This window comes from Limulus polyphemus, unplaced genomic scaffold, assembly GCF_000517525.1.
Source record: "Limulus polyphemus unplaced genomic scaffold, Limulus_polyphemus-2.1.2 Scaffold4873, whole genome shotgun sequence".
Classification (NCBI taxonomy): Eukaryota; Metazoa; Arthropoda; class Merostomata; order Xiphosura; family Limulidae; genus Limulus; species Limulus polyphemus.
This window is the reverse complement of record NW_013670483.1, coordinates 60,058-74,024: the sequence shown is the minus strand read 5'-3', so window position 1 is coordinate 74,024 and position 13,967 is coordinate 60,058. Positions and strand designations below refer to the sequence as shown.

Sequence of the window (13,967 nt, the reverse complement as noted above, 5' to 3'; positions counted from 1 at the left end):
GCCAGCTTGTATACTATAAGAGCACGAGTCTAGCAAACGCTAGGGCATTCGACAGATTCCTCGTTCTTTCTAGATACTCATTACGTGTTACCAGCGTCACGTGACATCCGCTGTCGTAACAATATCAATGTTAAACAATTTTAATAGTGCATAGTTTGAATTATACACACTTGTGGTCAGAAAAGTTAAGTTGATTTTTGATTTTTTTTGTCATTCCCTTAGAGGTAATACCTGATCTGCCCATGGAAGTATAGCTTAAAGCTGCACCTTGTGTATGAAGGTCAACTGCAGTTTCCTTCAATGATAGGTCAGGTTATATCTCATTGTTGCCACCTCCAATATGTTTGAATTGGAATGACTAATAATGTGGTTATTACTAGTTGCTCTAGATAAGTCTTACACTGCTGATTCAACTAAGTTACATGATATTTAAGCAGTCTGGTATATCATCTTCAGCAAATCAGCCTATCTGAAAAATAAGTCTTGGGGGTGTAGAGCCAGCTTGACCAATTTAAAACTCCAGTAAAGACAACTGTCCAGCATCCAATGCAAGCACACACACATTGTGTTTGTGTAATCAATAAAGATTGTTCTTATTGTGCATTACACTGTCAATTTATTTCTTAGCCCAGACTCCATTAATTTTAGTGTAATTCAGAATTACTTTGCAATTTATCATACCAACTCTCCTGTTACATATTGGATCAACCTAATTCACCCTTTCAGGAAACAGTCACCTGAAAAACGCCACACTGGCAAAACTTTGTCCACAGACCTACACAAGTCAGTTACTGATTAATTTTCTCCATTTGTTTGTGTAGTATGGTAAATTTTGTCTTCTGGCACTTTGTTATGATCCTTAGAGTCAGTGATACAACAAAGATTACCTGAGTTTGTCATTTGCAGAGTGTAATTCAAAACTCCTATACACAATTAAAAAAACAGACACAAAAATTCAATGGATTTGTTTAATACTTAAAGTGAATATAAAATGCATGACAAAGCAATTGTAATTCCACATAAGAAGCAAAACATTACATGTCAGCATGTGAATTCATTATACAAGTATGTACAAAAATGGATAAAAAAACAGTTCTAAGAATCATTTGAGTAATATTTTAATGTTATACTTAACACAGTTGCACACATTCTTTACAAGCAGTGGTTTTGATACTTAATACATATACCTTAAAAAGAAACTAAACATATAATTTGCACATCATCATACTTTTTGTTAAATGTATATGATAGTTATATCTTCCTAGTGTTAGTTTGGTTTGAATAGCATTACATTAATTATGTAAAAGCTTTTCCACATGGACATTCACCAGTAGTTCAGATATGTATTACTTAGGTTGAGCTTAAGCATACTGCCTTAATTTTTGTAATCTCTCCAGTTATTCAATTCATACAAGAAAAAAAGAAAACTAAAGAACTAAAACATTCCTGTTCTCTGCATTTTTTGCCTTTAAATATACAGAACTATCTCTAGCTTTCTTCAAAAAATGTATAGCTTTAAACTCAATAATAACTGGGAAAGGTACTAATTCATGCTTTCCTGCCATGTCATACATATATTAACTACATTGGTAATTTAGAAAATTAACCTTCAGAAGATTTTAGTCTTGTTATTTTCTCTATTATACATTAATGGATGTTTAAGTCTTAAATTCATTATAAAAAAGTACTGGAAAAATAAAAACACAAAAATATTACAGTTAGGTTAGTTCTGAAAAATTATTTTGATTTTACTTGCCTACAGATCTAACTTTAATAACATGAATATATCTTGAATGAATAGAACCAAAAATATAATATATAAGTATACGGAATGAACAAAAATTGAGGAACATCATAACTGATATCTGTACTTCCACTTCTTACACAGTTGTTGAATTTAAAACACTGAATTAAAGATAAGTCTACACTAAGAGAAACTAAAACCTTTCAAATTTATATGGTTTCTTCAAAATGGATTTACTAAATTATGTTCATCATCACAGCATTTATTTTAATAAAATCATACTAAATAACCAGTAAATTTATATCCTTTTAAATTAACAAAACCAAATTATCTAGAGTATTAAATCAAGTTCCAACAGAACTGTTACAAACTTAAAATAGTTATAATAATTCAATCAGCATACTTCCCAATGAGGGAGGTAAAGGAAAAGATATTTAACATAAAAAATATCTATATTGAAATGAAAATTTCTTTATACTTCTGAAAAACTATTAAGAAATATCTATTTCTATATCACATAAGATCTACAGCAGCTTAGGCTGTTGCCTTAAAGCTGTTATATCAAGAACCCTTCTAAACTCCGTGTTTTTCTCTTTGTTTGTAACCAACATTTTACCATGCTGTATTTGCTGAGGGGACCTTTCCTCCAAATTTTTCAAAACCCACAATTTATCTTCACTGGATGAAGTCTTAATTTTGTTTTTACTAGAATTATGATCACATGCTTCTTTGCATGTGTTATCTGAACTAGATGGTAACTTCTGTGCTAGTCCATTTCTTTCAAGGTAAGCTTTTGTTGCAAATGACACATTATTCATAGGCATACCATAAAGTGTTATGTCAGTAGGTCCTGTTTCTTGAACTTTAGTTTCAAGGACTTTTCTAAGCAGAGGATAGTTATTTGTTTTTTTCTGCTTGTGAACCTTACTGTGCTCAATTTCTTTTGCAAGTTGAGACAGCTGTTCCTTTTCTAGGTATTTCAAAGCTAAGGAATTCACTTCCACACTCAGGTCAGGATCAGATTCACTTAAAAATAGGGTTTGGTAGTTTAGCTTAGGCAAGCAGAAAGAGTTTGGTGTTGACCTGTAAATGAAAATTTAGAATTTAAACCATAATTGACAAGAATAAAATTCTAACATCTTCACTTTTATGACTAATCATGTAAACTGCATTACGAGATCAAATAACACTTAGTTTCATAAAAGTTTTTTCTATGGATAGATACTTTTATCAGAAGCAAAAAAGACACTATTTAAAAAAATCAGAAACCTACACTAAATGTTGTCCTTATATTTCTTGAGGTTGTAACACACTATAAATGATATCCTATATCTCACATACTTCTGCAGTCACCCATGACCTAGTACTTGCTTTTCAATGATCCCAAAAAACACACTAGAAGTTTCCAAGCTCGTTTTTTTGCATTGTTCGGTACTTAATTGTTTATACTATACTTACAGACCTTTACTTTGTGACCCTACAGCTGATGTCACAATCAACATGATTCCACTTTCTCATATGTTACCCCCAAAGTCATTTCAGGGATCTTACAAGAGATGACAAAATTATCATGTTGACATCCCTTAAAATTTTTTGTCCTCAAATAACACTATTTTCTTTGATTTCTATAAAAGTTATACCACAATGTCTATGAACTCATATTTTCTATAAGTTAGGATTTACCTATAAATCCACACTTTCTCTTATGAAAAGTAAGTTTGTATCATTAATGTGAGTATGCATTATTCCAATGGAGTAAGTATTATCTTTACTTTTCAGTACCCTCAAACTTATAATGATACATCCATATTTATGATTTTACAAATACCATGGTCATAATAATTCAATAATTTTTCTGTATACTAATTGCTTATAATGACACATGAATATTCATGACCTGAGAGTTACCTAAAATTATATTTACATTCAAATCACAACCACAATGATCTCACATTTCTACTCTGGATTCCTTCTAACTAAAGAAAATAAAACATACCCTCTCACAATAATAACTACATTTCTTAGGTATCCTGATGAAAATGCAATAATCCTCATGATCTCACATTTATCTTCACTAATTCTAAATTAATATCAAAATCACACTAATCTCACATTTCACTTCAATTACCTTACACAAAATGTACAGTTCATACATTTAAACAAATGAAATAATGATGATCCCAAATAATTCTAGAGCAACATTCAGTAATTCTACAAATCTGACTGTGCAAGAACTTAGTGAAACAAAAATCTCACCAATCTTTTTCAGTCTTTTGTCTGTCATCATACTCATTGAAAGCTCTCACTTCTAAACGATGGTCTCTTAAATCTTCTAAGGATCTCCTTCTGTCAGCTGAGTGACTAATTCCACGTAATGCTTCATGTTTCAGAAAGGTGTTTTCTAGAGAATTGGAACTACTAGGACATGACATGCGCCTCTCTTCAAACTTACTTTCATTTTCTGTTTGTTTAGCTAGCATGCGATGAATATTACCCTGAGATTAAAATATATTGACTTGGATCAAGTTTCATTATGCTGTAAATGAAGAAAACAACACTGTCTAGTGATCTAAAATATATCTTTTTTTTTTTCTGAACCAGAAGTTTGAACAGGTGATTCAGTATAATCATGCAGTATTTTTATGACTTAAGTTACTGTTGTGAAAGCTTCATATTTCCAAAAGATTTCTACCTGTTATCAATGTATATTATTCAATAAACAAATTCCAAATAGTTAACTTAATTTTCTTACACTAATACAAAGAGAAGGAAAACGTTAAAAGTTAAGCATTTTGTACAATGTTAAATAAATGCATTATACTTATTAAAAAAACAACTAAAATACTTAAAAATGTGAAGAAGTTACCTAGATCACTTTCTAGGAAAAGTAAATTTGAATCATTAATGTGAAAATATTAAAAGTTTTTAAACTTGGCAAAAATTGTGGAAAAAAACACAGGAATATATAGCATGCTACAATAGGTTTTCAAATGATACTGAGTATGAACCCATCTTGGCAAGAATTTTCCAAGCAGCTTCCTCATACATAACTTCCAGCCTTCTTTTTAGTAAATAATTTCAATAATTTTTGTTTTATAAAATAATCATTGAAATAATTTTGTGTCTGTTACATAGTAATTTAGCATACTATATCTGTCAGAGTATAATAATAATTAAGATGAAAATAGTTCTTTCTCAATAGTTCTAACAATAAAGTATTTTATCTTCAATATCACAATGATACTGTAAACAAAATGTAGAAAAAATGGTAAATTTAACTACTACATATTTTTTCATAAATTCAGCTTTATACCTATGATCTGTTTTCAGTTGCAACAACCAACGAAATATTTGATTGGTTAGTGAGAATCAAAATCAAGCAATAGTTTATTATGAAGTATTATGTATTTAAGTTAGAGCGTGATAGAAGAGTTTCAACTAATATATGACCAGTTGTACAAGCTGAGACTTGGACATTTAAAATCAAAATATTACCTTCTATGATAATTAATTTTCAAAAACAAAAAATTTAGAGGATTATGGTGAAGTAAATATTAATTTATTCTCCATATGCAATCTAAAATATTAACAATGCTTTAATTAGGTGGTGTTCTAGATATGGAAAGTGCTCCACCCAATTTCTTTTAACTTGCCACTGATATTCTGGGTCTGGTAGTATTTCATACACACAAATAGTGAATTTAAGTATTAAAAAAATTGAAATATACTCGCATATACTTGCCTTAAGTTTTATTTTATTTTTCTACCTTATACATTGTTCATGCAAAACCTCAAATATTCACAAATGAAAGTAAGAAAAGGAGTTTATCTAGTCAGAATGGCAAGTAAAAAGAAACTTACAGAGTTCTTTTAGAAATAAAGTCTAAAAGAGATTACCTAAAATGTTCAAGCTGTGAACACTCAATAAAGCCATTTTCTAATGTAAATGATACAGTTCACTGTAGGCCTAGGGTATAGATTTTGCAGAGGCAACATGTAATAGTGCAGATTCATACTTTTAAAAGTTTCTGGAAATTTACATTAAACTTTTTGAAAGTATTATATCAAAAGAGCTCAGTATATGGTATTCCCATAAGAATGATAGGAGTAATGGGAGCAATTTAACAAGATACCCTTCTCCTCTGGAAGTTCCTCAAATAATATTATTTTATCAATAATTATTCTGAAACTTGATGATTTTTGAATGAACGAAAATATATGGAGCTGTGCCAATTAGTTCATTATTGTTATTGAGCATAATAAAGATAATGTTTTTAAACTCCACATTCATAAAGACAGATGAATGTAGCATTGAGTTTATGTACTAAATATGTGCTGGATGTGCTCTCATTCTCAGTTGGGCCCTATCCCTTTCCAATCCTAGCTGAAAAACAGAGTAATTATATTCAAAAATAATGTTTCAAGGAATGTTCAACAATAAAATTGATAAACATCAATTCTATTTTACAAAAGGTTTTGATGAAAGTTCTTTTTCAGTATATCATGAATATTTAGTACATATCAATATTTAAAAACTTACAATAATACTTATACAATTGTCATGTTGTGACGCCTTTATTAAGCTAACAAAGCACGATTACAATTAATTATATTTATCCTATGATTTTAAAATTAGGCATAATGTATTTTTTTTAAACTACATTCTTTATATAGTACCTTATAGCTTTTCATGAAGTGTATAATAGTATTTCAACCACACTATGTCTGCCATATCCACTGCTGACAAAGAATTTTGCTCAATGACAGAGCTCATTAGGCCAGTTGGGATACACCAAACACAGTAGTGGTTGGAACACTATTTATATAAGCCATCTGTGTATGGAAGCACATTATGTTATAATAACAGTAAATCAACAAAACGATTTTTATGCATAATGAAGTGGTTTATTTTTGGGGAAACATACTACAACGTTGAAAACATAAATATTATACTCTGTCTATCTGATAATAAGCAAGTTTTAAGTTTCACATAACAGATTATTTCTTTCAATTATTTAGAAAAATGGTCTGTTTTCGTTACTTGCTTCAATATAATATAAGCCATTTTCACAATAACAATTGTTATGGTGTGAATGCCTTTTTTAAGCTAGTGAATGATAATTATAATTAATCATATTTGTCATAAGACATTGGTATTAGATTTAATATATATTTTTAACACTATTTTATTCAGTCTCTTAGAGACACATTGTAGTGTTAAAAATATATTAACTCTAATTCTAATAAGAAATCTTTTGTGGGATTAAGTGCCTATATATACGTTTATAACTTGGAAGGACTTAAAATACTTAAGGAAATACTTCCACAACACATTTCTCTTTTGTTTTGGTGTAAAACTCCTGACTGGCATATACTTTTAAGGAAGCTAGTAATGATGATGAGCAATTTGTATGTAGAGTTTGTAGGTTGGAGGTTATGATAATTAAAATAGAGGCAATAGGTAAAGAGAAATGTAGACTGTGGGATTTCAAGAGGAGCTTAAGATTTTACAGACAAGGAATAGATCAGTTAACAATGTCTTTCAGGAACTTAGAAAGAATACAATTAGAATAAAAAATAGTTAATTTAGTTATAATTTAATTGTAATGAGCCTATTCTGTTGAGTAACAAATTTCAGCCTTTGGCTTCTGCAGATGAGGAACTATTGGAGAGAAGGAAAACAAAAGGGTCAGAGAAGGATGTGGATGATAAGAATGTTATAGTTATAGGTGATTCCTTGACAAGACATGTGGATAGGATATTCTGTGGGGTAAATAGGGAGAAAAGAATCAGATTAAGCTACCCAAGGTGGAGGATATAACTGACAGAGCAGGAGATATACTAAAGGGGACTAGCAGAGATGCAGTTTTTGTGATACATGTGGGGCTAATAATGTAGGAAAAGTAGCCCAGAGGAGCTAATTAATAAGTACAAGAGGTTGATATGGGCATTTAAAGAAAAAGGCCATAACTTAATTTTTTCAAGGATACTGCCCAAAATTAATTGTGAGGATGAAATTATAAGTAGGTAACTAGGTTGGTATGTAAGGATGAGCAGATCGGCTGGTTGGGTTTGTGGAAACAGATCATTGGAAGAATGGAGCTTTTTGGAATGGATGTTTTACATTTAGATAAGATAGAGGATGGCTTGTTTGCTACGGCTATTAACTCAGCTGTAAGGGAAGTTTTAACCTAGGACTAGACAGTGGTGAGAGCCAGGATAAACTAAATGCAAAAAGAATGAGAGGCAGAGAAAAGTTTAGCATAGGGAATGAGCATAGAAGTAGTTATAAGAGTAGGCTTAATTGTTACTATTGTAATGCTAGAAGTATAAGAAATAAAATAAATGACTTTAGAGCACTGGTAGGAATGGAGAATTTTGATATGATGGGAATAACTGAAGCATGGTAAACATAGATATGAGGTTACAGGCTATTCAATAAGGATAGAATACAAAAGAGGGGGGGGGAGTAGTGGCTTTATATGTAAAATATGAGTTACATCTTGTTGAAGTTGAGGATACCAAAGATAATATCAAGGAGATTGAACCCATTTGGGTTTCTATAAGTGGATATAAAGGGAAAAGGCTTTTAGTGGAAATTTGTTACAGACCACCAAATTATACTGATGAAATTAGTGAGAAACTTTACAATGAGATTAAGATTTCAGTGTTAATGAATTTATAATTATGGGTGGTTATAATTAAAGGGATATAGTTGAGAAATGCTACAGTCAAACCATGAGGGAGAAAAGTTTTTGGAAACTAGTCAAGGAACCTACTAGAAACAATGCTATTTTAGATTTATTGTTAACTTCAAATAGAGAAATGATTGAGATGGTGGAAATTGGGGAACATCTGGGTTCAAGTAACCATTGCTCTATTAGGTTCAATGTGTTACGACAGCGGAAGTCGCGTGACGCTGGGAGCATGCGCGCTGGAGTTTCTTGAATGATCATGAAGGCTCGAGTGCATTCAAGATGCCCTCTTTTTTAGTATATAAGCCTGGCAAGAAAAACCAGCAGGATTGAACAGATAGATAATTGAGTCAAGAGAATAGTAGGCACCGTAAGTAAAGTGTGTGAATCACTGTGATTTATAGCCTGTGTTATAAAGGTTGTTAAGTTTAAAGTGATAGTGGTAATTCTGTGTATTACAAAAAGTTGTATTGAGAAAGAATAAACTGGTTTAATCACAAAAGGACTTGTATCACTGAAGTTCCTCGGACAGAATTTCTACAGGAAATGATCAAACAAGCAGATACGTAACAAATGTTTTGCTGCATATAATGATATTTTGGTTACAAATTTCAAAAAAGCAAATTTTGATGGGATGAGACAAGAATTATCTGTTGTGAATTGGGCAGCCGAGTTACGTGGAGACACTGATCAAACATGGAAAATAAAGTAAAGATATTCCTTATAGAAAGGAAAGGGTAGCTGGAAGTAAAAACCAAATTGGCTCACAAAGAATACAAGAGATAAAAGTAAAGAAAAGCATCATAAATTTAAGAAATTTAAATTGACTGGTATGATGAGAGATATAAAAAATTATAGAAAATCAAGAAAGTTGGTGAAACAGGAAATTAGAACATTAAAAATGATGTAATAGAAAAGTTTGGCTGAAAATGTAAAAATTGACAGCAAGGATTTCTTTAAATACATTAAGGGTGAAAAAAAATGTTAGGATGGGGGATAGGACCTTTGAGGGATGATAAAGGTTTGTATCTGATGATTATGAGATGGCTGGGTTATTAAATTTTGCTTTTTCTTTGGTTTTTACTAACAAAGATTTAAGGAGTATCTTACATCTTGAACAGTTGATAGATGGAAACAAGATCAAACAAGAGTAATGCATTAATTCTGAGCTCGTTAAGAAAAAATTGGGTAGTTTAAAGAATAATGAGGCTCTTGGGCCAGATAATATTTTCCCAAGGGTTTTGAAGGAGGTTAAAGATTGGATATGTGAGCCACTTGTTACAATTTTTTTTCAGTCCTTGAATAGTGGGCAAGTACCAGAGGATTGGAAGTCAGCTAATGTCACTCCTCTTTTCAAGGGAGGTGATAAAAATTGTCCCAGTACTTATAGACCCATTAGTCTTACATCAATTGTGGGAAAAGTTTTGGAAAGTCTGATAAAAGATGATTTGCAAAGTCCATTAACAAATTTTAGAATTTTATTGCATAGTCAACATGGTTTCACTAGGGGAAAATCTTGCCTTACAAATTATTTGACATTCTTTGAAAAGGTTACTGCTTATGTAGATGAAGGCAAGTGTAGATTTGGTTGATCTGGATTTTCAGAAAGCATTAGACAAGGTGCCACATAAAAGGATTATAAATATTATCTCTATAGGTGTGGGGGATAAGTTAGTAAATTGCATAGTAGAGTGGCTGGATCGAAGAAAGCAGAGGGTTGTTACAAATGGGGTTCAGTTAAAATGGATTAATATCACAAGTGGGGTACCTCAGGGCTCAGTCTTAGGACCTTTGCTCCTTTTGATTTACACCAGTGACATAGATGAAGGAATAGTCAATAAGTATGCAAATGATATTTAGGTCTTGGGTGTTACTAGCTGTGAAGAGGATGCTGCTGATTTACAAAAGGATTTAGATCATTTAGTGAGTTGGGAAAATAAACGACAGATGGGTTTTAATTATAATAACTACAAGATAATGCATGTGGGTTATCATAATCTGAATTATAAGTATAATTTGGATTGGAATAACATCAACAGTGTCATGAAAGAAAGGGATTTTGGTGTAATAGTTGATCAGTTCCTTAAGCCATCCAAATAGTGTGCTGTTGCTAGTAATAGGGCAAATAGGATTTTAGGTTATATCTACAGAAATATTGAAGAGGTTACAATTTTATTGTATAGGTCATTGGTTAGACCACATTTGGAATATTGTGTTCAGTCTTGGGCTCACCTTAGAAAAAGACATTGAATTGTTGGATAGGGTTCAGAGAAGGGTGACTAGAATAGTGCCTTGGATGGAGGGGTTGTCATATGAGGAGAGGTTGAAATCTCAGAAATGGTTTTCTCTTGAAAAAAGAAGAGTTAGGAGGGGATTTGATTGAGGTATTTACGATTGTAAATGGAATTTATAGTGTTGATGCATCATCTTTTTTCATACTTAACAATGAGAATAGTAGGTCTAGGGGACACAAACATAAATTTTGGCAGGGTAGGAGTCATCTTCAGCTAAGACGGTTTTATTTTTCTAACAGGGTAGTTGGCCTCTGGAGTGGATTGCCTTCATATGTTGTGGAAGTAGTAAATTTATGTGAGTTTAAGAGGAAACTTGATAAGTATATGAATGATAAGAGATGCCTTTAAGATTTTTATTAAATTTACTTATTAATAGTTCTAGTATAGTTTAGAAGATGGAACAGCTGACATGGATCAATTGGTCCAATGTTGTCCCAAAATGTTATGATATTGTTTTGTGACAAATATATAGTTGGTTTCTCTATTCTTAGCACAGGACCTTGTAAATGATTATTTATTTGTAGATAACTTAAGAGATAAAATACTTAAAGCAAGATTTGTACAAAATATTTTTGAGTTTTACCAGAAGATTTTGATAGAAGGTTTTATCTGGGATATTTTCACTGCCAACTGATGTTTCAGAGTCACTATCATCTTCTTCTGAATTCTTCATGTGATCCTGGTCAAATCATACTTTTATATGAATAAAACAGGATAACAAGCTCATGAGTTTAAAAAATAAACATTCATTATGGGCATGTATTATTCTTATTGCCCCAAATTCAAAACTATTGGTGAAATTATTAAACTTTTAAACATCTTTCTAACTGTCCATATGTGCCATTTGTGTAAGAAATCTCATTTGAGGAGAAACATCTATATAGTAATTCTTAAGTTCTACTTTAAAACCAAGCATATCTATATTTACTTGATTTCTAACTGTCAGAAATAAATATTCTTCCTTAAAATATGATATTTCTTGTACTTTCAATCATGTCTCCTAAAAGTCTTTCCTAATTTTTCACTGTCTGACTGATGAAAACAGTGCCATTGTTGCATAGCTTCATCAACAAAAACCAATTGTCAATATACAGTTTCTTTTTCCTATTTTTTCTGTTTTGTTTCATTTTCTTTGCTTTTTCTTCTTCTGCTTTTCCTTCCCAATTTTGTTCTTTTCCATGATCCAAAATTCTTGTCAAACTTTCAAACTCAAGATTATTTCCTTATCTTTTGGGTACTTATTTGGAAGAAATTTTATCCAAGTTAATTCCTCCAACAGTTTTAGACAAAATGACTTGAAATTTTGCATGTAGGCTCTTGATTTTCATAGAACATAAATGAGAAGGCCCCAAAGACTGATCTACTTGAAAATTGGTAAGAGAAGTTGTTCAAAACAATCTAAATTCAAATTTAAAAAATTTAAAATTTAAGCCCTTATATGGAGTCGAAGGTTTTTAGATGTTCACAAGACTGAATTCATATATTTACACAGAAATTAGAATATACATGAAAGGGATCATTCAAAATAAGTATCTAAAATTTAGTTCTTTGAATTTTCCATTTTATAGTTCAGCATGGGGAATTAAGAGGGCTCTCAGAATTGTCTACATGGATTTACCTCAGAACTGATAAAATATGTAAATGGTCATTCAAAATAATACATGCAAACCATTTTGTTTCCCATAACGTTTCACTGATAAATTACTAGTTCTGCTTAGTTTATTTCACTAGAGAAGAAGAAAAAATCACTCAAATCAGCATAAAATACATAGAATTAAACACCTAATAATACATAATTTTTTTAATTACAAGTATTAAAAATACTACTGATGTTGAGCCTAAATATAGGTAATTTTTACAATCATTCAAATTAAACTACAAGCTGCCTTTCTTATTGTTACACCAAATTATAATTTGGAGTTGTCAATAAAATATATATTTTGAAAATGATGCATTTTCTAAGTTATGAAAATTTTTTCAATTAATTCAAAAATAATTTTCATTGTCTACTTTACTAAAATTATATACATTTGTGGTGTTTCACATAAATATAGTAACATAATTTTCCAATTATAAACTGCATCATGTATAAGTCACACCTTCTACAAGTCAACAATACAAAAAGAAATGAATGTGTATATAAGCTGCACCCAAGTATAAACCACGGCTGTAACATAGCTGTTGTCAAGTTACCAGTTCGCTTACGTGAAAACATTTCACATATATTCCACAAGTTTTTAGTAGTTATTTCTTCCCAAGAAACATTATAAAATATAAAAGTAAAAGAAGAACTAATGTGGCTTTTTTTGTTTTTATTTTTATTATTTTCCAACAGTTTAGCAATAATTGAAGACAATAATACATATGCATCATACCAGAGGGCAGCTTCTTTTGTGGCATGATGACTCTTTAAAAAATGATCATTGGGGAAGTTTGGTACCAGCAGCTAAACACGACAAAACAACACTAAAGCATGTCTTCTCATTGCTAGTTGTTGTTACTTTGACAGATTTTCATCTTGAGTGGTTACAGTAGAGCAACATCAAAGCATAACAATAATGCTGGCAAAATTTTCATGTAATTTAACCAAAAAATTATCAGTAGCATTAAATTTGTAGCACTTCTTCCAAAAAACAAATTCATGTATATGGAACACTCATGTATAAACTACGTTACGGTTTTATCAGACAAAATCGGTGTATAAACCATGGTATATGACTGGGAAATTATGATAACTGAATATAATGGTTGATTTTTGTACTGGTTTTATTATCAATAGCATTTGTTTTGTTACAAACAAACTTTCATGCTATACCAAAAAAAGATCATAGAACAAGTTTTAATTATTATTATTATTTTTTTTTATACAAGATATTTTAATTCTAATGAATAAATGTATTAATTTATTCACTAATGAATAAATATTCAAGATGTTGAAAGTGAGTGAAAATAATATGCATTTGTTAATCACTTACGACTAGCCAGCGTAAAAGAAATGCTATTGAGACTTCTGAGTTACACAACTACATTACATGCACACAAAACTACACTAACATACAAGTTTATTGTTAGAAAAATTAAAAACAGTTTAAATAGAATACCTTGAGGTTAAATGGAAGGTATTATAATAAATCCTACACAAATCCAATTTGAATTTATTTTATAGTTTGTTTGTTTTTGTTTTTTTAATTTCCCGCAAAGCTACACGAGGGCTATCTGCACTAGCCGTCCCTA

The 13,967-nt window shown here is 30.8% G+C and overlaps 1 protein-coding gene across 1 annotated transcript in view; it reads right to left on the bottom strand.

Annotated features, from left to right (window-relative positions):
• Window positions 1-1,690: 1,690 nt before the first annotated feature.
• The window catches only part of LOC106471807 (SCL-interrupting locus protein homolog), a 71,654-nt gene continuing 59,377 nt past the window's right edge, over window positions 1,691-13,967 (bottom strand). The window contains exons 14-16 of the mRNA XM_022400415.1: window positions 11,317-11,412; window positions 4,001-4,239; window positions 1,691-2,827 (exon numbers count right to left, since the gene is read on the bottom strand). Of these exons, the coding sequence (XP_022256123.1) occupies window positions 2,269-2,827; window positions 4,001-4,239; window positions 11,317-11,412 (894 nt within the window). The 3' untranslated portion in view covers window positions 1,691-2,268. The remainder of the gene's footprint in view (window positions 2,828-4,000; window positions 4,240-11,316; window positions 11,413-13,967) is intronic.